General features: G+C 49.0%; 1 protein-coding gene across 2 annotated transcripts in view; it reads left to right on the top strand.

Annotated features, from left to right (window-relative positions):
• Positions 1 to 979: 979 nt before the first annotated feature.
• Positions 980 to 23,750, top strand: part of LOC149325192 (uncharacterized) — a 47,987-nt gene continuing 25,216 nt past the window's right edge. Inside the window, exons 1-3 of one of the 2 annotated variants that reach the window (XM_089563116.1) lie at positions 980 to 1,085; positions 7,319 to 7,457; positions 15,729 to 15,920. In XM_089563116.1, coding sequence (XP_089419242.1) covers positions 991 to 1,085; positions 7,319 to 7,457; positions 15,729 to 15,920 — 426 coding nt within the window. In that variant the 5' untranslated portion in view covers positions 980 to 990. The remainder of the gene's footprint in view (positions 1,086 to 7,318; positions 7,458 to 15,728; positions 15,921 to 23,750) is intronic. The other variant, XM_089563117.1, reaches the window with a different exon arrangement.

Raw genomic sequence — 23,750 nt, 5'->3', positions numbered from 1 at the left:
ATCGCAAGGAACTCTTTAAGCGCTTAAGGACTCCGTCAGGATAGCCCCGAGCACCTGGATCATGTCCTTAGACCCTGGAGTGATGCGACTTTGGCGGCGCGAATGACAAAAGCATTCTTAGTTTTTCTTAGGGGCACGTGCTTAGTGCACATCTTTTGATAATCATGTCTGTTTGAGAGTGCGTGAGTGTTGAATCAGTCACCTTTCTTTTTTCGCTTTTCCTCTCTTTTTCACCTTTTCCTTTCACCACCATCTGGAGTAACATGCTAGGCGCATAACCAGTGAGACCTCTAATTTATTCATTAAAGTTTACCTCTCTCTCTCATAGCCCTCCAAAAATCAGTAATAAAATTCAATTACGGAAAGGGTGTCAGGCAGGCAGACACGATCTCGCCAATGCTGCACGGCGCCTGCTTAGAGGACGTGTTCAGGGACCTGAAATGGGAACAGTGGGGGATACATGGGTTAACGGGGTACACCTAAAAAATCGACGATTCGCTGATGACATTGCCTTGATAAGTCACTCTGGACATGAACTGCAAAGCATGATCAATGAGCTAGACAAGCAGAGCAGAACAGTGGGGCTAAAGATCAACATGCGAAAAACCAAAGTAATGTTCAACAGTCTAGCAAGGAAACAGCAGTTCGCAATTGATAGCGAGTACACATCTGCAGTGCTTTCAAATACATAAAATATTGACCATATTCTACTGCGGTGTAAGGCTATCCATCCAGGAGTCATTAAAGGTACAATCACTCTCCCTGAGGGCCACGCGTTTAGAAATATCAAAGGTAACGTGGATAAACCTGCGGTAGTCTTTCGGTAGAAATTTCGCGCCCGTAGCCACTTCGCGGAACAACCGGAATGGCTACTTTAGAGTTGCGTCTCCAGAAAGTTTTTCATTGACGCGTGCTTCTCGAAAAAGTAGTAACTGCTGTGTGACTGTCCCTTTATCAATCTTTTTTTCCTAACAGAAATTCGAAGAGTACATGACACCAGCACCTAGAGGCCGCGCATCCATCACGGCGTTGGGGATTAGTGTGGTCGGCTACATGGTGTTCCAAAGGTTCATGGATGTCTTTAAGTGAGTGTCCAATTCCTTTCAAGTTTTCTCGCTTCTAGATGTGGGGTACAATGTAGTGTACCGCCAGGCAATTTTTTTCTGCACTTAAAGCTGTGATGCCCCTACTAGGAAGTGTTGAGTTTGTACCCTGCCTGAAGAGTGTGCCTTTCAACACAGACTTCAGTCAACCCCTCCTACGTGAGGTTTCTTGTCTATGATTTTCGAGCAAAATCTCAAAACGTATACCACCTTATTTAGTGCTTATATGAATGGTAGAATGAACAAAGTTTGTTTTAGTTACATCCTCTAAGTTCAGTCCCATCACGGTATACTGCTATCATTTCTAAGCCTCTAACATCGTTTGCATTTTTTGAAAAGAATTCAGAGGAGATGGGAACAGGGGCAATGTACAGTTCGAGCCGGTCATTTGCCGCTTGCCAAGAACGTTTCTCCTGGCGTGACGTTTCGATGGAGGCGAAACGAGAAAGGTGCTTATGTGAGCTACAACGTCAGTGCACGTAAAGATCCCCTTATGGTAGAAATTATTTTGTAGCCCTGCACTACGCCTTTTCCTTTCTTTCATATTTCACTCTCTGTATTTGATCTATTCCTCACGTCAATCCTGAGTGACCGAGAAGTGAGATATTTACTCTGCCCTTTCTCTCCTCAAAACCAGTTTTTCATTTTTCTCGGCGTGTGACGATGCCTGTTGCATGGCACGCTTCCTTCCTACTGCTGCACCTCTCATGCCCTTCTCCTCGGTTAAACCCCAGGAAAGTAACATGAAATCATAGTACCCCACTAAGGCATCTCTTCTTCCCTCTTGCTTCACTCCTTCTGCACCTCAGCGCGCTAAAAACGTCCCTGTCTTGCGCAATGTAAACCACAGTATCTGATGCACTCGAAACTATTTCAGAGCCTTTGAGTGAGCAGACTTTTGCAGCAAACAGCTCAGAAGTCTGCCCCCCAAACGGAAGATAGTTATTTGCAGACATGGTCAGTGCGGCATATGAGTTTAAAACAGGCTAAAATATACTCCTAGGGTCTTGTGCTCTTCAGTAATTTCAAGTTGTTTGTCTTCTTAGTTGAGGAGGTGGTTTTGGATTACTGATACGTTTCTTTCGCGGAATTTTGTAGCCTTGGTCTTGGTAAATACGGATGTATCTATACTGAGGATGCATTTATGTAGGCGTTAACTAAAGGGATCTCAGTATGCTGCCCTGAGTGACGCAACTGACTGGAAAAAGATGAAAGGTCATTGTACACAGGCACCTGGCTCTTTTCTCTTTTGGTGGTAGTCCTCAAGCAATTTGAGGCGTTTACCACGGATTCCGTATATCTGGGGTTTCTTGGGAAGCATCGGACGGCTTGCGCAATCGAAAGTCTTACTAAAATAAACGAAAAGGCCCACCATATACAAGTTCTCATTAATATTGTTCAGAGTTCCTTCATTACTTAGAAGACTGTTTCTGTGGATTTACCGGTCGCGAAACTAAATTGTGAGTCAGGTATCAGCTTACGTTTATCAAAAAACTTGAAGAAATAACTTTTTCCAGTCCCTTCGGAAAAGAGAAATCGGCCTGTATTTAGGGGGCATATTTTGGTCACCTCCTTCATAAATTACACGAGTTTGCAGTTTTCGTTCCACTGGGAAAAATCCCACTTCCAAATGAAAGATTGTAGTGGTAAGAAGACGAGGTGAGATGATAGGTTAGACATAATTCAATGGTTTTATCTGCATGGCGTTGATATCTAAAGCTTTAGTGCTGCTAATTTCCAAGAACACGTTATGAACTTTACTTGCACCGGTAGGCCAGAATAATGTAGTCTCACAAACCTGATCAGGATAAAAGGCAATAGTAGTGCCTGTAAAACCTTGAGGTGAAGAAGCCTCTTTCAGAAAATGTTCGTTAAGATGATCTGCGGGAAAACAGTGTCTGAGAGGTAGCGAAATCCTGCCGGAGGGACGAGAAAAATTTGTAGGCAAGATAATAAAAAATATGGCTGACAGTCGTAGAGCTCGCCACAAAACAAGCTTTCACTTAGCTGTGTTGTACTTTCTGGAATTGCGTCCCTCACTTCTTCCCACAAGGGCTCCTTAGTTGGCTCCTTTGATGAATAATTCATTCTAGGGTCCATGCGACATTTTGCTATTTTGCCGGAAGCAAGTGTAGTGAACAAACACTGACTTTCCCGCACGACTCCTTTTCTTGTCATGTGACTGTTCCGCCGTGCAGTCATTGGTGAGAGGGCGCAGCTAGCACGCTGTCTCAGCGGAAATTTCCACCTTGTTGGAACCACTTCGCTCTGGCCGGCGGAGCCACCGCGACGGGTCGAAACAGGTTTTTTACGCCGCGGCGACAGCAATCGCGACAATTTTCGCTTGTATGCGAAGAAGCGTTAAGTCGCGTGTCCAAGCCGAGCAACTCACTCTCTAGACTTGCATGCATTGCGCGAAGCGTCTGATCTTCAGCAGCATGGTTCCGGCTTTTAACCATTTCAGCTCTTCGCTTTTCCAGAGGCTCTTTGATGAAGTCATGTGGCAATTCAGTGCTCATTGCTCTCAACTAAACCTTGCTTTTCAATCTTGATTTTTCGAATTTCTCTTGGCATTTCCCGCTCATCGACAAACCGAATAGTTTAATTTTAGCTTTTGCTCCATCTCTTAACTTTGCAATATCATCTCTCAAATTCTCTTTCATGTTTGCTGCCTCCTTGGCAGTCATTTCTGAACGTGTATCGCCTTACACTCAATTAGCACACTCGATAAAGCAAGAGGAGAAAAAAGAAACGCAGAAATTAGGAAAAAAATCTGAACACCTGGCAGCAGCCACAAGCGGCTAATAACAATGCTCATAACTAACGCGTTGATTGCGCTAATCTGCGATGAAGGCAGAAATAGATTAGGAAGGTTCCATCGCGTTGGTCGCTACCGCCAAATGTCGGGTATGCCGACGAAGGCGCTTTTTTTTTCAGTGGATGTGGTCACGCGTGAGCCAACGTGTGAGGTCACAGCGCCACCGACGATAATGCTTCTTTGACCCAAGTGGTTTCAGTTCAGTTCAGTTCAGTTTATTGCCTTATTGCCAGTTTATTGCCTTAAAGACCCCTATTCAGGGGTATTACATAAGGGGTGGGGCTACAGATATAACATGAGGTTTGGTTTAATCGAACATCAGCTGCGTTAACTCTTGGTGGAATCTTGATGGACAGGTAATGGATGCGTCTTGGTGGGAAAGGCCGTTCCAGTCGGATGCTGCTCGGGCAAAAAACGAGGCTGAGAACGCAGTGGTACGGGAGCGTGGACGAACAACTTGAAGCGGATGACCAGTGCGCTGGGATATGTGCATGCGGCGTACGATGTAGGGTGCTTCGTGCAATGAACTGTTGAAGAATTTATGAAAAAGGCAGAGGCTAGCAATGCGCCGGCGGTGGGAAAGAAGTGACAAGTTAATTTCAGCTTTTACAGACGATACACTGATGTCGTATGAGTATGCGGAATGAATGAATCTAACAGCGCGATTTTGAACTTGTTCAAGGTTCGCCTTCAGATAATTTTGATGGGGATCCCAGATGGCTGATGCGTATTCAAGTTTAGGTCTTATCAGTGACTGATATGCTAGTAATTTTAAGTCTTTTGGTGCATGGCGTATGTGGCGTTTGAGGAAACCTAGTTTTTTGTTGGCCGATGAAATGATGTTCACAATATGCGCATTCCAGGATAGGTTAGTTGATAGTGTGACGCCTAGGTACTAAAATGTTTGTACAGATTCTATTGGTAGGTTGTCTATTGTGTAAGCAGAACGAAAAGGTCTAAGACTTCGGGTGAATGACATGAGCTTACATTTGTTAGGGTTAAAAGTCATTAACCACTGGTCGCACCATACTTGTACACTGTTAAGGTCAGTCTGAAGAGCGTTTTTGTATGAGATGTTAGTTACTGTACGATAAATAACGCAGTCGTCAGCAAATAAGCGGATTGAGGAAGACACATGCAAGGGTAAATCGTTAATGTATATTAAGAAAAGAAGAGGACCAAGGACGGACCCTTGTGGGACGCCTGAGGTTACGGGTAGGGGGCTAGACGACTGGCTGTTTATGAGCACGGATTGAGTACGATTAGTAAGAAACTGTTCTAACCATCTTAAGACATGTGGGTGTAAATTTAAGAGGGAAAGTTTAAGCAGCAAGCGTCGGTGGGATACTTTATCGAATGCCTTAGCGTAATCTAAAAATACAGCGTCAGTCTGGATGTTACGGTCAAGATTTGCATGCAGGTCATGTAGAAAAAGTGCCAACTGTGTTTCAGAAGAAAATCCTTTCCTAAATCCATGTTGTGAAGAGTGAAAGAAGTTGCTAGTATCTAAGAAGTTCATGATTTGCGAGTATATGACATGTTCCATGATCTTGCACGGCACGCTGGTTAGTGAGATGGGACGATAATTCAAAGGGGAATTTTTATTACCTGATTTGTAGACGGCAACGACCTTTCCCACCTTCCAGTCGTGAGGCAAAATACCTGTAGACAATGACTGCGAAAATATGCGGCACAAAAATTTTGCAGAGGTATGTTTGGTATTTTTTAACACTTTCGAGTTGATTTCGTCGATGCCGGCTGATGATGAGAGTTTAATATTTTGAATTTGGGAAGCGACACCATCAACCGAGAACGCTGTGGCCGGCATGTTATTCGTTATGTTTCTGGGAAGGGTAGACGCGGAAAGTAGGCCGGTATCTTTGGTAAATACAGATGAAAATGCGTGATTAAACATGTCTGCACTGTCAGCATCTGCGATTATTTCATCACATTCGTTAGTGATAATAACTTCGCGGGGCTGTTGGGGATTTATTATTTTCCAAAATTTTTCTAGGCTGTGACGTAGGATGTTAGGCAAATCATTTTGGAAAAAAGAGTGCTTTGCGTCGCGGATAGCTGCTAGATAATCTTTGCTGCTAGATAACCAGGATAGCTGCTAGATAACCAGTGCGATTCGTGTTTCCGAAATGGCAGGCTGCAGGATGAATCGATGCTGCCGCCCAGTATGAATGCACAAGCACGACCTGCGGTGAAGGCAGTAGCAGATTTGGAGGTTTCCAACGCACTCGTCGTTACTGGCAAAGAATATTCCTCTGCTTTCAGGACAAAGTATGACATTCGTTCGTATTTTGCAAGGCCAAGAATGTTATGCCTACTGTTTTCTTTTCTTTTTTAGGTCATTGTAGAGAACCTGCGCTGCTCAGGTGGCACTGCAGTTATTTTCTAGGCGACTAAAAACTGTTGCCGTCGGTCGCTTGGGCCGCTACAAACGCGAGAGCACATTCTGAACGATTAGAAGCCCACGTTTGGCGGATAGCACTATTTGCCTCTCTTCTGTAGACATAACCCAGATAACTGACACGCACCACGTGTGGCTTCGACAGAGCCCAGAAGCGCGTGCCAATAGGCTCAGAAAGGTGGCGTGGAATAGCAGCACGAGTGCCCCCAAAACTGCTTGCTCCTCTTGCTATGCTGTGTGTTACGGCGCTGCACTCGACACGGCGAACTTCAGTGCAGGTTCCTTGTTCTCAGTGAAAGTAGTTATAAAACTGTAGTCGGCTTCTTCAAGATTTTTGCTGATGAAATTCATGCTTGTTTCAATTTCACCCAGTTCAGTACGCAGGTTTCTTTCGTCTGACTGAATGCTCCGTTCAAGTGGCTTTCGACGGCTTCCACGCTGACTTCATTTCCTCCTGGAAATCGTAGAACTACTTACATTTTTTTAACCATAAAACCAGGCAGCAGCGGCACCGATACTATAAGAAGTCGAAGTGCGATAATACAGATCTTCAGCAACAATTAAGGCGCTCAGTGTCGTGCGTGTAATGCTGTCGCTGCTGCCATGTGCGGTGTCGCCGAGATGCTTCAGTTTTATATCTTTTGGGGCAGTCACGTGGCCCAGTAGCAAGCCATACGAGGGTGGTTTTCTTGTTGGCAAGGCGGGGCGGGCACGACGCTTGCGTAGACCGACGATGCTGGCCCGCTAGACGCAAAATTAGACCTGCAAGGTGCAGAAAAAGTGTTCAGTGCATGTAGCCCTGTCGCGGCTACCAAGTATATAGTGTACTAAGTATGCATAGTATGTACTGAAGTGTACTAAAACCTCAAGACCCATCTTGGAACAGCCGCTGACATTGCGGCAGGCATATCAAAAACGATGCATATAGAGCAGAAGACGACCTTGGGATGCATGAGGTGCGTTTGTCTTCTTTTCCAGGACCATATATACGCCGAACGTGCTGGTGACTGTGGCTCACCTCACGTTCCGTGACGCCGACCGGCCAAACTGCCTGATCCTTCCGCCAACCATGGCGAACCACAAAAGTCGTCTTAACCCGACCTACTTTAATACAATGGTGAGCGCGCACATGCTTCTTAAACCGTCCCCGTGCCTTGTCTGCGTGTTTGTTAGTGAGGTAGCATTAAAGTGCACGTCAGGAGCAAAATGGGCTGTCCAAGGTCAAGAAATTTGCTGACTGGTCTAGCGAGGTCACATGACCTTGTGGCGTCATGACAACCTGCCTTGATGGTTCACCCTGATTGGTCGAGAGAGATCCGTGACCTTGTAACATCACGACAGCCTGGTCACTGTAATAGGTTGCGAACTGTCGGACAGACTCTGAGAAGCGTGCCTACCGTGGCAGGTGGCGTTTAAATTAAGGAGAGGTCGAGACAGGTGACGTGGCTTTGTGACATCATCACGACCTGCCCCACTAGGCTGTGAGCAATCGAGTCTATAGATAGCAACCTAGATAGCATTAGAGTTGACGTTGGGCGTAATGCAGGAGCAGTCCGTTGTCACAAAAATTCACTGACTGGTAGAGTTGGTAGAGGGAGGCATGCGGTCACAAGGTTATGTGACTCCAGTGTAAGCAATCACAGGCCGCTACCCAGAGGAGGAGAAATCCAAAATGGATCGAAATCGATAACGGACAATTCATACAGGGTGTATCATTAGTGATTGGTAGATGAAGTGAGATGAATTAGTTGGCTGATTAAAAAAAAGTAGCGGGAATGGGAGAAATGGTGGATTAGCGGCCAATAGACACTTGTCATCCCGCCATTGCTGCCACCAGAAACACAGATAGGAGAACCTGAAGGCACGTTACAAGCCCATCCACACTGCTTTCGAGACTTCCGCCTACGACTCATATAGGAATGAGAAAAAAAATATAGGGCAATGTAGGCACTGTCCCAGCATGCGGTTCTCGTCTACTGCCTCCAGCAGTCCGAATATGGCGGTTGGAGGGAGCGACAACTGCAAAAATCTGAGGCAAACATACCAACAAGTAGCGACAGGAGCTCCGATATATTTGAAATGTACATTTCTCGCTTTGCAGAGCGCGGTGCTCCCATAAATTCATTGGCTTTTATTTAACACTTTAACGCCTTGTGCTGCGAGTTTACAGCATGCCAATTTCATTGCGTCTACTGATTTGCTACGCGCACCTTGCTTGAAAAAATTCGATGACAACTTTGTCACGAAAAAGGGGGCCCGAATGTGCGTCTGCCAGTCAATGAGGAATTTCTCGTTCTTAATTTCGCAAGAACTGCTCCAGGAAGAACGATAAGTAATTACTAAAAACTGCTTATAGTGACCTTATAGTGACAGGAGGCTTGGAGCGTATATTTATGAACTTGTTAAACCTTGGTTAGGCGACAGACAGCGAAGGTAGGTGTTTGCAACATTAGAACACGTCGAAGGAAATATTATTACGGGGGTTAGCGCAGCAGCAGGTGCGACAGGCCGCAGTCAAGGCACACCAAACCACCACCCCACGCACTAGTTGCCACGTCCTCGACGTCGTCAACTGCCCAGCGCCAAAACAACTTCGTCTTCACCTCGCGACTATGCACCGTAACGCTACGCCCCTCCGCCGTGCGGAAGGAAGCACAGTCCCTGGACGTCCTGCGGTGGTGGGTTTCAATTGTAGGGCTTGAGACAAGCGACGTGCGCACGAGCTCTGTGGAGGGGGCCGCACGAGGAATGTGGGGGTGCAGGTGTGTGATTTCGTAGACCACATTGCTCAGCTGCCGCAAGACGCGGTAAGGACGCACGTAACGAGGTAGCAGCCCACACGGCGCGAAAGGAGCCAGATGAGCACGAGGGAGCCAGGAAGGTAGTGGGCGTCATGGTGATGAAGGTCGTACCGTTGTTTTTGAGCAAGTTGTAAAGCGTCGAGACCATCTAGAGCGATTTGGCGGGCGTCGTGAGCACGGTCAACGGCGTCTCAAACGTAACTGCTGGTAGAAGCGTCATGAGGCAGTAAGCTGTCACAAGGTAGCAATGGGTCGCGGCCAAAGAGCAGGTAAAAGAGGAGTAGCCGGTGTTATGATGCCGTATGAAATTGTAGGCCAACGTCACGAAAGGTAAACTGACGTCCCAGACCCGATGGTGGTCCGAGACATACATATACAGCATGTCCGTCAGGGTAATGTTAAGGCGCTCTGTAAGGCCGTTGGTCTGAGCATGGTAGGCCATCGTGAACTTGTGCCGGATGGAGCATGAGCGCAGAAGGTCGTGGACGAGTTTAGAAAGAAAGCAGCGGCCGCGATCCGTAAGCACTTGGCGAGCAGCGCCATAAAGTAGGACGACGTCATGGAGAAGAAAGTCGGGGACATCCGAGGCACAGCTGGTAGGGATAGCGGGGGCGATGGCGTACCGGGTAATGTAATCGGTTGCAACGGCAATCCACTTGTTCCCGGAAGTTGATGTGGGGAAAGGACCGAACAGGTCCAGACCATCACGTGAAAAATGGGTGAGTCGGAGTGTGTATGGGCTGAAGCTGGCCACTAGGCGGAAGTGGGGGCGTTTTCCGGCGCTGACATTGATCGCAAGCAGGAACATAACGGGGGACAGAGCGGTAAGGGCCAGGCCAGAAGAACCGCCTGGGCACGGTGTCGTATGTTCGCGACACGCTGAGGTGCCCTGCAGTAGGAGCGTCACCAAGTTGGGAAGTACTGTGGAGCGTAGATGGGTCGGGACGACGAACAAAAGCTCGGCGCCATCTGGGTGCATATTGTGTCGGTACATAGTATCGTGACGCTGGCCGAACAGGCGACGAGCAGGATCGGAAGAGTCGCTGCGGAGGCGGTCGACTAGGAGGCGCAGAGATGGATTAAGGCGCTTCTCGTCACCGATGTGTAGAAAGTCCGATACCGAGAGAACACAGTTGTCGGTATCTCGGGTGTGGGAATCAGGAGGATCGACAGGATGGCGGGACAGAGATTCAGCGTCTTGGTGCAGCTGTCTGGAGTTGTAGACAACAGTAAATGTGTATTCTTGCAAGCGCGAGGCCCAGCGACCCAGGCGGCCTTTAGGGTCTTTAAGAGAGGATAGCCGCCACCATGGCCACTGGCGTCCGTGCCAAGTTCCGTAAGCGCAGATGGGTTGAAATTGGCCAGCGCAGGTGGAGCAGTGAGGAGCGCAACAAGTGCCGTGAAGGAGCAAGCTTGGAAGGAGCAAGCAATACGAGCAGAGCCCGTGGAAACTTCGCACATCGCTTGAGGAACGAGGGATGGGGAACTCACGGGCGGCACGAACTTTGTCTGGGTCGTGCTTTACACCAGAAGCATAAACCAAATGGTCGAGGACCTTGGCGTTGGCCGAAGCTGCACTTCTTCAGTTCAGTTGAAGACCAGCGCGACGGAAGAGAGCAAGGATGGCAGCAAGACGTCGCAGGTGGCTTTCGAATTTGGGGGAGGAAATGAAAACGTCGTCTAGGTAGCACAATACCGTCGTCCATTTGAAGCCACGCAGTAGCGAGTCCGTGTTTCGTTCGAAAGTGGCAAGAGCGTTGCGGAGGCCGAAAGGCGAAACTCTGAATTGGTACAGGCCATCGGGGGGTGACAAAGGCAGTCGTCTCACGGTCCCGTTCGTTAACAGCAATTTACCAGTAGCCTGAACGGAGATCAATAGAAGAAAAATAGCTGGCACCATGTAAACAGTAGAGAGCGTCATCAATTCTCGGAAGAGGATAGACGTCTTTCTTTTTTACTTGAGTAAGATGGCGATATAGTCTACATAGAAGTGCCATCTGCCTCTCTTTCTTTTTGACCAACACCACAGTGGACGCCGAAGGGCTGCCAGAAGGCTTGATAATGTTGTTCACCAGCATTCTGTCCACCTCTGTCTGGATGACATGACACTCAGGAAGAGGGGCACGGGGGCCTTTTTTATATAGGGCTGCCATCGCCCGCATTGATGCGATGGGTAACGAGGGTAGTTTGGCCAAAAGGACGATTCCCGAAATCAAAGACGTCACTGTAGGGTGCTAAAAGGGTGCAGAGGGCGTTGGAGTGGTCAGGTGGCACATCCGCCGCGATCATCGCAAAAGTGAGGCCGGGAGTGACGCGGTCGAGCGAGGAAGGCCATGGAGACCACAGTTAAGTTAAGCTGAGAGAGCAGAGACTGCATTTGGCCAAGGGAACCAGTTCAGCCAGTGTGATACCACAGGGTAAAACTTGGGGAGACAGACTGAAATTCAGAATCGGAAGGTATGTGCGGTTGCCGCTGACGGTCAGGATTCTGTGTGGAACGATTACGTTACGCTGAACGACAACGTCCTTGATTGGGTACGTGACGTAGGCACCATCAGGAACGGCGGGAGACGGCGACATTGAGACATAGACTGCAGCGTCGCGTGGCAGGCGTGTGAATTCTGCGGCACGTAAAGGCCGATTCACCCTACGATCTGTTCGCCCGCGGCCCGCGCGATACCTGTTCATGGGTCACCAAATTGAGAGGCGCGCGGATCAGGCCGTGGGCCGACAGCGCGCCTCTCAATGTGCGGATGCATGAACACGTAATGCCCGGGCCGAGACGAACGGACCGTAGTGTGAATCGGCCTTAAGCGGCGCGGCTTGGTATCGGCGCATTCAGAGCAGAGCGGCAAGTGCAAACGAAAAAGGCCAGTGGAGCAATCAATCAGCGCCGCGTGCGTAGTTAAAAATTCGATGCCGAGGATCACATCATGGGGCAATAGTCGAGGACAGGGTACAGGACAGGTGTAGTACGACCAGCAGTGCAAACGCGCCCAGTGCACAGTCCAACAATGGCAGCAGCACTTCCGTCGGCGACACGAACGGCTGAGGAAATGGCAGGTGTCACAACCATCTTTAGACGACGGTGAGAGGAGGAGCTCAAGACAGCAATTTGGGCACCAGTGTCAATCAGAGCGGTAACTGGTACACCGTCCACGGAGATATCGAGGAGGTTGCGGCGAGGAGCGAGGGTCAGGAGAGGATTTTGGGCCGGGTCATCAATGCAGCGTCACCTCCGGGGGCTGCATTGGTTAGTTTTGCGAGTGAGAGCAAGGTAAGGGCGGAGTGGACGGGCGTCGAAAATTCGGTGAACGGGAGTGGTGGACTTGAGGCGAAGGCTAGTGGCTGGATTTTCGGAGGCGGAGTGTTGAAGGCGTGTGCAATCTAAGCACGGGAAGATATCTGACGTGGTTCGTAGTCGGCACGACGATCGTAATTAGAACTAGGTCCGTAGTCGTCACGACGGTCGTAAGTAGAACGAAGTTGAGGTGGTGAAAACCAACGGCGTGCGGCAGTGGCGGGAAACGTGGCCGACACGCGAAGAGGTGAAGCAGATTGGTCGGTAATCCGAGGTTCGCCAATACGCAGGATTCCTGTAGCGGTAATGTGGCAGTATGGTCGGAGTCCGTGAAGCAGCAGCAACCAATGGAGCGGTGGTCTTCAAACAGGGCGACGCAGAGGGCAGGCCAGAATTGAGGCCCACGTTCGCGAACTCCTGGCGAACTACGGCCTTGATCAGCGTTATTGTAGCGTCGGCCGGCTGAGGGCCAAAGATGGCGGGAGTCATAGCTTTCAGTTCGCGGCGTACAATTCGGGTCAAATTGGCAGGATGGGACGGCTGTTGCAGTGTTGGCAGGTCTTCGCAAGAGTAAATCGCCGCTGTGTTCGGAAGGCGGTCGAAACGAGAAGCAATCCGACGGTGTTTTGCTCGCTCGAATTGCCGGCATACCTGGAGGACGGAGTCGACCGTTGCACAATTTTTGCGCAGGAGAAGGTGGTAGGCGTCATCAGTTGTCCCCTTCAGCATGTGGCTCACCTTGCCTGTCTCTGACATGACGCCGTCTACTTTATGGCATAGAGCGAGAACGTTCTTGATGTGGGTGAGATATGACTCTGTAGACCACTGAGCTCAAGAAGCAAGGTCTATTTTTAGCGCCCAGCTTACGTCCAAATGGCTTGCAAAATCAGTCCCGAAGCTTTGGTTTACAGTTGTCCCAAAAGGTGAGGTGTTCTTCATGCGTCTCAAAAGAGACACCCGCCGTGCCCGCCATGTAGAAAATCACGTTAGGAAGCATGAGGGTTGCGTCAGACGAAGGGAGGCCCCTTTTATCGCTAAAGTTCATCGCAACCGTTTTATTTCTCGCTTCGTTCAAACTAGGGCTTCGAGGTCTATAATACTCGCTCGCTTCCACAGTGACATGCTGCACTACGCAACATGGTGACCCAGACAGCGTTTCAATTTTAAAATTCGATTAGTCATGGACAGCAGCAGCACTATGACAGGTCAAAGGGCAGTGGTAAAAGCTCGCTCTTGTCCGCTTTCGCACGTGCTTGTATTTTCCGCGATCGTTCTCTTCATGCGTGGTAGTAAGCTTGAGCTAACGCTAGCGTCCTTGTTCTTTGTCTCGGCGTGACCGACCTGACCTCACATGGAGCGCATGGCAGCGTTGGAAAGGAATAGAAATTATCATGAACAAATGCGGCGATTTTAGTACACACGTTGTACACCACTTCCCCGCTGCTGGACGTGGATGCTTACAAGTGGAGTAACGAAAAGAATACATAAAGTTTTCTTTTGAAAACCTCCCTTGCTATTTTGCTTGTGCGTGAGATTAATACAGCCAGCAGAACGCATGCATTCCCGCTGTGGTCCAATGTAGGCATAGCAAATTTTTAGCGCAAATACTTTTAGAACGTTACTCTGCTTGTTTCCGGAATCACTCACTTCCCATAAGCCGCCAGCACCGTAGTGAGGGCACGTCACATGAAATTAAAACCTTCTCCAAACTTTGATAGTGTTATGTCGTAATAAAATGCAAAGGGGGAAAGCAGCTGGTGAGGATCAGGTAACAGCAGATTTGTTAAAGGACGCAGGAGAGATTGTGCTACAAAAACCAGCCACCCTGTATACGCGATGCCTTGTTACCTCGAGAGTACTAGAAGCTTGCAAGAACGGTAACATTACCTTAATTTATAAGACAGGAGACGTGAAGGACTCGAAGAATCACAGACCGGTCAGCTTATTGTGTGTTGCCTACAAGGTATTTTCTAAGGTAATCGCTAATAGAGTAAGGACAACCTTGGACTTCAGCCAACCAAATAATGAGGCAGGCTTTCGTAAAGGATACTCGACAACAGACCACATTCACACTTTCAGTCAGGTGATAGAGAAATGCGCAGAATATAACTAACCCCTATATATAGCCTTCATTGATTACGAGAAAGCATTTGACTCAGTGGGAACATCAGCTGTCATGCAGGCATTGCGAAATCAGGGTGTGGAAGAGTGTTGTGTGAAAATATTGGAAGATATTTATGACGATTGCACAGCTACTATAGTTCTCCATAAAGTCAGCAATAAAATTCTAATACGGAGCAGTGTAAGGCAGAGAGACACGGTCTTGCCAGTGCTCTTCACAGCCTGCTTACAGGAGGTATTCCGGGGCCTGAAATCGGAAGAGTTGGGGATAAGAGTTCATGGAGAATACATGAGTAATTTGCGATTCGCTGGTGACATTGCCTTGCTATGCCACTCACGACAAGAACTGCAAAGCATGATGAATTAGTTAGACAGGCAGAGCAGAACGGTGGGGCTAAAATTAACACGCAGAAAACCAAAGTAATGTTCAACAGCCTAGCAAGGGAGCAGCAGTTTGCAATTGGTAGCGAGGTGCTGGAAGTAGTAAGATAATATGCATACTTAGGGCAGGTAGGGACCGCAGATGCGGATCGTGACAGGGAAATAACTAGAAGAATTAGAATGGGGTGTAGCGCATATGGCAGGTACTCTCAGATCATGAATAGTAGTTTACCAATATCCCTCGAGAGAAAAGTATACAACAGCTGTATCTTACCGGCACTCACCTATGGGGCAGAAACGTGGAGGCTAAGAAAGAGGGTTCAGATTAAGTTAAGAACAACACAGTGAGCTATGTAAAGGAAAATGATAGGTATAACGTTAAGAGATCGGAAGAGGACGGAGTGGGTGAGGGAACAAACGGGGGTTAATGTGCTAGTTGAAATGAAGAGGAAGAAATGTTTTTGGGCAGGGCATGTAATGTGAAGGCAAGATAACCGCTGTTCCTTAAGGGCAACGGAGTGGGTTCCAAGAGGAGGGAAGAGTAGCAGGGGACGGCAGAAAGTTAGATGGGCGGATGAGAGTAAGAAGTTTGCGGGGATACAGTGGCCGCAACTGGTGAAGGACAGGGTTAAGTGGAGATACGTGGGAGAGGCCTGTTTTCTGCAGTGGGCGTAGTCAGGCTGATGATGATGTCTTAGACGCCACAACAACAAGCTGCACTGAGCACGTGACTTTCGCCTTATACTATGCCTTTTTCCATGTTGTTCCCTGACACCTGGACAAGGATCACTTTCTACTACAACTTCAGGCCGCTGCTCGCGCCGGAATTCGCTCTGCTGCTGCCATATCCCTCACAATGAAGGCGCGTTGGTACAAACCCAGGTTCCCAGACCCATCGGTAATGGACGCTGGAAACTACAGCCTATTTGAACCCTGTACCACTTTCCAGGGCGAGCAAGAGATCTCGCCTTCTGTCGTAAGTACCACGGCGCTCGCACACCAACTGCGGGCGTGCAGGCACTGCCTTTGCAGGTCTCTGTAGTGTTTGTTCATTCTTCAAGGCTGCCGGCACACCGCTTTATCGCTCTGTTTGTGATGCAAGAGGAAACACAATTCACATTTAAATTTAAACCCATTATTACCAGCTCAGCCGGAGAGTTTAACCCCTCGCTGGATTTGCCGTTGACAGATGGCCAAGTTACAAGATTTAAATCTTATCTGGTGATCATCCTCGTATGCAGAATAAGATGGTTTTCAGCAGCACTCTCTTTAAAGAATTCGTTCTAACTATGAAAAGTGCGCGCCTGAGAGCACCTCCTTTAGGGACACCTTTTCTCCTCTATGTACTGCTTTTAATATGATTTACCAACAAGAACTTTGAAAGTCCTTTCGGAGAAGTAACTTTGTATCGATTTCAGCATAGTCCCTGTGATGCCAATGGAGGAGAGGCCGCGGGTACCGTAGCGCCAAGTGGTTTCAAATGCCTTTTCAAGGTCGAAAAAACAGACAATGTTGTTTGAGCGCGAATGCATCCTTTGCGTAACACTCACATGCAACGAGCTGATCAACTGTTGAACGCCCGGCCCTAAATCCTGCTTGGTGTTTGTTGAATTCAAGGAAATGAAAAAGGCGGCGATTTACCATTTTTTCGAACAGCTTACTTAGCCTGCTGGTTAGAGAAACGGCCGACAACTCGCTGTGAGCGTTGCTTCCTCTCTTGCTCCTAATATTGGGACAACGATCGCGTCCTTCCAAGATTTAGGATATCGTCCTGTGGCCCATATTTTATTAAACCGACAGAGAACAGTTTTAAGGGTATCCACATCCAGATGCCTCAGTATTCCGTATGTGATCCGGTCAGGCCCTTGTGCTGAATTCCCACAAGTGCTCTGTGCAATCTTCAGCTCCTGCAAGTTAAATATGGTCTTTTATCATGTATGGGCTTTCTCTCCTTGACTGACTTGTGCCGCAAGGAAGAATCTGTATAACGTGCAGAGCTAAATATGTATTCAAAATGCTGACCTAGAGCATCTCCTTTGTAGCGTTATCAAGCACGCGTGATGTAGTGTTATCAAGCACGCGTGCTGATGTATAGCATGAGCAGGACGGTTCACACGTGTCGCACTCTTGCTTATCATGACCAGTCATGTGACCTTTGCTGTGCAGTTATAAAGCCAATAACACCAAGCAATAAACGTTCATTCTTGGTTCTACCAACCAACCGGCTACGTTCCGTTACTCCATCCTTGTTGTTCGAGTGAATCACCAGTGGTGCTGATAAGAGATGTTCGGTGAGCTCTATGTACTTTAAGAGCTCTCAGCCTATTGTAAATTTTGTGTGTGCCGGAATAGGGGTTCACAGACGCAAGGCATGATGCCCAGCTTTCTCGTTCGGAATGCGTCGAACACGCCTGCCATTCGCCTTTGCTTGCTTAAAGGCCATTAGGTTCTCAGCGGTAGGGTATGTGCGTAATTTTGACCATGCCCTATTAAGGCTCTCGCGAGCAGTCGTGCATTGTGTGTTCCACCACGGTCTTCACTTGCTTCGTGGTGTACTCGATGTTTTGTGGAATGAATTTTTCTGCGGCCTGTATAATATGTAGCGTGATCAAAACCTGAGTTTGATCAACACTTAAATCGGTGAGCGATGAACAGGAGCTGGTCGGACTGGGTTTTAAGGCGAAAGCCTTTAACGCCTCATACAGTCGCTAACAGCCGTGTCGGCAGCCGTGTCGGCAGCCGTGTCGGCAGCCGTGTCGGCAGCCGGGTCGGTAGTCGTGTCGGCAGAATTGTCGGCAGAATTGTCCGCGTTTCGGCGTCACTACTTAAAAAGAAACTGCGTCCAGGCTGGGAATCGAACCAGGGCTTTTTGCATTTGAAGCGTCTGATGCCTGAGGGTTTGAGCATGAATAAAGACTCATCTAGGAACTCATGGGTCTCAAAAATAAAATACAAACAATAAAAATGAAATAAAAATTGATAAATATAAAAAACAATAAAGATAATGAATGAAACGAGAATAAAAAAGTTTAAAATAAAATATAAATATAAAAAAAAGAAATGTGAGTCCCCACAAATCTGAGTCATGTTGAATGTACCACTCCCTCCCCTTATGTAACACCCCCCAGGGGCCTTTAAGGGTCAAATAAATGATGATGGTGATAAATGATGATGAAAATAAAGAATAAAGTACATCAAATTTGAAAAAAAACGCATAAAAAACAAACAGTGCGCCAGGAAAAGCTTTCGCCTTGCAGCACTTTAGAGAGCCAAAGTTCCCCCTGAATTTTTGTCTGATACTTCTATCAGTAAATCACCAGGTCCTAGCTTTTTGACTTCCTAGTTTGCCCCTTTGAGTGACGTCAAGGAATTTGCAATCGGAAAAAAATTGGCAGTGGCTTAACTCTGCTATGCCAGGATATACGTAGCGTGAGGTATTGGTATATCATGGTTGAGCTTGTTGTTATTAGCTTGGCTTTCCCCCTGTCAAACCTTTAAAATCATCTACGTATAACTATGACTAAATTAAAGAGGATACAATGTGCAGTATCAGTTGTCATTGGTAGTGAAATTGACAGGTTGGTCTCATTTTTCCTACGCTCAACAGCTAACTGCCACGCGACAACCTCGGAGTCCGATGAATTGACTTTTTCAAATCTCCTGCTCCGCTGAGCTGCAGCCCGGCTCTCTTTTTTTCTCTATAGAACACGGCGTAGTAGCTGTGTATCCCTCCACCTTTGCGATGAGCGGCGAGGGGTCCACACCTCGGTGGACACCTGAACCAGAGAAAACGCGCATAACTGCCCTCTCAGAACAGTGAACACCTGAATCGTGCTTTAAGAGGGTTCACCAGTGGCAGTGTCTATAGGAAATACATGGGAACTTTTAGAAGCTATACCGTGTCTAAATATGGCTCGATTTTCATGAGGTTTGTGGCAGCGTTTTCTTCTATAGTGAACAGAGGAAATGTTGCGGACCGATTTTATTGTTTAAGTTTAATTTTTTTTTACCAATTAGACGCAAAGTTCCAGAAAAATGGTGCTTTTAGATATGTCGAACTTTCATGTCATCTCGGGAAAAAACTAAGCCAAATATCAAAATTTCGTCCGCAACATTTCCTCCCTTTTTCTTTCATGATTGTTAAGCTGCAATTTTTATCCATATGGAACCTAGTGTTTGCGTTTTACAGGTTCTGAAAGTTGTGTATGTATTTTCTGCGGGGATTTGAATTTCGCGCTAAAATTTTACTAGTGCGACATGGCTCCACCTGGCGACAAATTATTTTGTCGCTACTACACTCTACCACCAACTTCTTACTTGTCTGTGTTCGTGCGCACTTTTTTCTTAGAACCTGGACGAACTTGATTTCTTTCTTTCCTTTTTTCTTCCTCGGGCTGTATTTCGAAAGGATTTCTGCGTTTCTTTTTTTCTCGAGCTTGTGGTGCGAAAAGGAAGCGGGATGAGAGGCCACACCCAAAAGCACCCCCCCTCTCCCCGCAGCACACACAGTAAGGCATTGTTCGCACCAAAGCACACGTGAGTCGGGTCAAAAACCGGTTACTGGGTTTATGTAAACGCGCCGAGTCGAGAGTCAAGGGGTCGGGACCAGTAAACTCCGCCGCAAGGGGTAGGTTGACTCAACTCTACCCTGCCCCGATGTACCTGTAAACGCTGCCGGGCAGAAAAAACGGAGGGGAGAGGATGAATGAAAACTTGTTTTTGACTTGCGCCGTCCCACCTCCAAAGCAGCGGTGGTGTGCCTCAATCTTGGATGCTACCACTGCTCGCTCGCAATGCGGTGTTCGACGCTTGGTGTCGCTGCTGATGAACCTGTCTCGACTAGCTAAAATCGAGTTCATGTAAATACGCGTTGGTCGAGTTGGGTTGACTTCGATCAGCCCGACCCCCGACTCAACCTGGCGTTATTAGTTAATGTAAACAGAGCTTATCAAGAACTCGCTTATGCAATGCCAAAGTTTGCGTTCAGTCTCCATGCATAGCTACAGGACGTCCTCGGTGCTTTTTGGAAACCACACTTCTCGTCCTTTAAATTTTCATCCAACATTGATTTGCTTGGTGCCTTGTTGGGGCTGAGAAGCGGAAGATAGGTGTTCAGCGCTGGGAAGGCTCGTACGATACTAGGCAAAGTAAGCTACACGCTGTCACTACAACCGAGAACATGCTTCTGTAGCTATTTAAGGAAGGCTACGCGCGAATGGGAAGATAATCAGTCATAAGGCCTTGTGCTAGGAGCTCCTTTCTTTCCTTTTATTTAGAGGCTGACTACATAGGTGTTCAACACAATGGAACCTTTTCGGGGTAATGTCCTGCGGATGCACCAAGGCTCTCTTCCGCCATTTTAACCGACCACACCTGTCTGCTCAGGCGAAACCAGTCACCCCACCTTACTATTGTAAAAGAATTTTCTCAGAAAAGACTGAAGGAAGCTTAGGCGACCCCAACCGGAAACGCTAAATTGGTGGGTTCCTGGGAAATGGTTCATTGTATGACCCCCACATCCTTCTGTGCTCAATGGCTTGAGAGGGGTTAACTTTTTTGTGCTTCGGTCCCCGGAACCTTGGCCGCATACCTACAGAGAGTTCTGGGCTCTACTTTTTGTACGCCGAAGAACGAATACTTTCGTGTCGCGATGTAGTTTACACACCTGGAGGGGGAAGAGAGTAGTAGTAGTAGTGAAAACATTTATTTGTTTGTTTTTTTTCCAAAAGGAAGAGTTAGAGAGTAGGGGGATGGGGATAGATAGATGTGGAGCTTCAGTGGTCGGTCTTCCCTAGTCCAGGAAGAGAACTTCCCTCCTTTTTGAGGTACTCCGGTGCTGCCATCTATCGACAGAAAAAGTTCAAATCTGAGTTGCCTTGTAGCTGGTAAGTGGCGGTCGTGACAGGTGTGCACTGCATGCGTTCGCATTGGCAACGTTGTGCCAGAAACGCGGCGCTGAAGCCATAGGCCGTCTGCGTTAGTTGTGTTCATTGTCGTTAGCGTTGACAAAGTTTTACACTCCGATCATTTTAAGAAAAGTGCGCATAATGGCTCCCTGGGTGAGTGGACACCGAGCCCGAGCACGCGCGGCAAGGCACGCCAGCTGTCCGTAGTGGCGTCACTTGATCCTCACGCATGCGCAGTATGGTCGAGAAAGTAGTACGCGAAACGGCGAGACTGTGGCCAATGTACCTCATGCTACAAAACTGACAGGTCATTGACAGGTTTGGACGTAGTGAGAGACCGTAGTACAAGAAACTTTCGGAAGTGGTCAGTTGGGACAGTGGTCTTAGTTTGTGCGACTTCGGTGCGTCTCCTTTTCGAGGGCCGTCAGGTTTTTTGAAGAAGAGTTATCCATGCGAAATCAATTAGATGACGGTTCCTGGTATGTCTCCTGTGCTTCCCCGTCTTATATACAGGAAGGTCCCGGAGCTCCCCACCTGGTAGCTAGATGAGAAACCCGTAAGCGTCGGCTCGACCGCGGCCCCGACTGCCTCCATTCATGGTATTCTACCCTTCACCTTACAACCTATCGTCAGGGTGCGAATGACAGGGTGCTGTTGTGCCGGCGCCCACATTTCGCTGGCTGGGCTCTCTGGAAACCAGCGCTGCGCGCCCGCCGTCGCTCAAAGCAGGCCCAGACTCTCTCGGACATGTCGCGGCTTGCAGCGTGAATTATGCCGCCTCGCCGGCGCCTGGCACGGACCCTTCCTCCTACCACTCCTCTCCGTCGGCTCGAACACCCGCGGCGCTTCGCCGGGCGCCCGTTCCTGTCTGCAAGTCTTCAACGGCCGGCCGCCTCTCGGCCATTCGTCTAATTTCAACGGTGACCAGTCCCGTGACCTGATTGGAGGATTTGAACGGCTGACTGCCTCAACGGACACCGGCGGCTTTAAAAACGGAGCCGCGCTGAACCCGCGCCGCAGACGGGCAGCAGAAGAGCCATCACGCCGGAGCTACGCTCGCCGCCGGGGCCGCCCTTTTCTTTGTGCTAGCCCGTGGCGCTCTTGGCCTTTGTATCATGTAAAAGCCCTTGTACATACTGTACATAAACGTCATTTGACTCACTGTTGCCTCGACCGTTTCCTAGCTCGGACTCCCAGTCCCAACAGTGGTGGCAGCGGTGGGATGCCCCAATACCCAACAGTGGTGGCAGTGGTGGGGTGCCCCAATACCCAACAGTGCGGGCGCCAGGCACCAATACCTGGTTGCTCAAGGTGCTCCTGTGTGGGTTCCGCCGTCAGTTGCTCTCCCCCTTCAGCACAAATGGACGAAAAGAAAACGCCGAAATCACCCTTCGCTCCAGGTCACAGCAGTCGAACGAAAGCGTCGCCATGTTTATAGAGGACATCACACGTCTCTTAAATCAGGCTGACCCTTCCATGTCCAAGCCAATGAAGGTGCGCCTCCTCATGCGTGATGTGAAGGAGCAGCTCTTCGCTGGCCTCATACGCGACCCTCCAAGAACCGTTGCTGACTTCACCAAAGACGCCACCGGTATGAAAATTTCCTTGCAGTAACGTACTGCGGAGTGCGGTCATCAGGGCAGTGTTGCAGCCCCCAGATACAGTGCGTCAGACGCCGGGGTCTAAACGCTTCGGGAGCTTCTGCGGAGTGTGGTCCACGAAGAACTGCGGAATATCCTGTTATATGCTGCCCTGCAGGTGTTGCAGCTGTAGCTGATGCCGTCCTTGACGAAAATCGGCGAGCGGTGCAGGCACCACCGGCACCACAGCCGGAGCCATACATCATGAGCTACAATGAAGCCCTACGGACATCACAGTCCGAGCCGTACATCATGTGCTACAGCGAAGCCCTACGCAGACCTTCGCCGCTGCCGCATGCCTTCCGTCCTACCGAGGCAGCGCTCTTTCCAGCGCTCTTTCCTGTTTCTCCTTCGCTTCGCCTCCGGGCTTCTTCTTTCGTGCTGTTTCATTTATTTGAGTACCGAACCAACGCAGGGGTACATTCCTCCCGTCGAGCTGCGTAACTCGCGCTCCGTTCTTCGAAAAGCGGAAGTGTGGCGTACACCCACCAACCGGCCGCTAAGCACCACTGCGGGAAGACAGGTCCTCCAGCCATCCTCCGAAACTGCCCACACCGGAGGATGGGCTTCAGAGGCTTTCCACCGGGCACACCTCGACCGCGGCACAGAGACCGCAGGCCATTGAACGGTACCTGGCCGAACCCGTGTTGCCCTCGACGCCACGACGTGAGTCACGACGGGTTGCTTCGCCCAGTCGCGCATCATCCTCTAGCCATTTCAGAGGCATGCTGAAGACGGTGTCCTCCGGGGGTAGGACTGCTGCTGCCGCAGAGAGTGAACAGCCTTTGTCCGACGATTTGATGCGACTACCCGAACACCGACGACCTCACCCGCCGACCCGAAAGATGATCTTGTAGTGTGCCATCGTGGTCCGGCAGCAGAAGACGACGACTGCCCCAGTACGCCTGCCAAGCACGCGAAGACTGGATTTCGTGGCTGCTTAACTGCAAGGCCGGCGTAGCGCTGTTCCGTTCCAGCCTGGCTGAGCGCGTCCAGCCGAATATATTTGTGGAGACCCGATGACGACTGGTGTCTACGATTCGTCTCCACAAATTTGGTGACCCGGACGTGATGTGGTGCCGGCGGAACAAGGCCGCGATGGTGAGGAACCAAAGTTCGAGTCCGATGACCAGAAGTCGGGGGAGCTTGAGGGCGGAGACCGCGCACTCATGAGGTGGCAGCGTGCTAGGCGACGGAGACGGCACAGGAGTGGAGGGATCCATGGCCAGGGCTTACACGATGGAAGGTAAACGGGGTCTC

This window comes from Amblyomma mixtum, chromosome 10 (genome assembly GCF_055824585.1).
Source record: "Amblyomma mixtum isolate Tamu chromosome 10, ASM5582458v1, whole genome shotgun sequence".
NCBI lineage: Eukaryota > Metazoa > Arthropoda > Arachnida > Ixodida > Ixodidae > Amblyomma > Amblyomma mixtum.
Note: the sequence above shows the minus strand (reverse complement) of the source record. Positions and strands in the feature narration are given on the sequence as shown.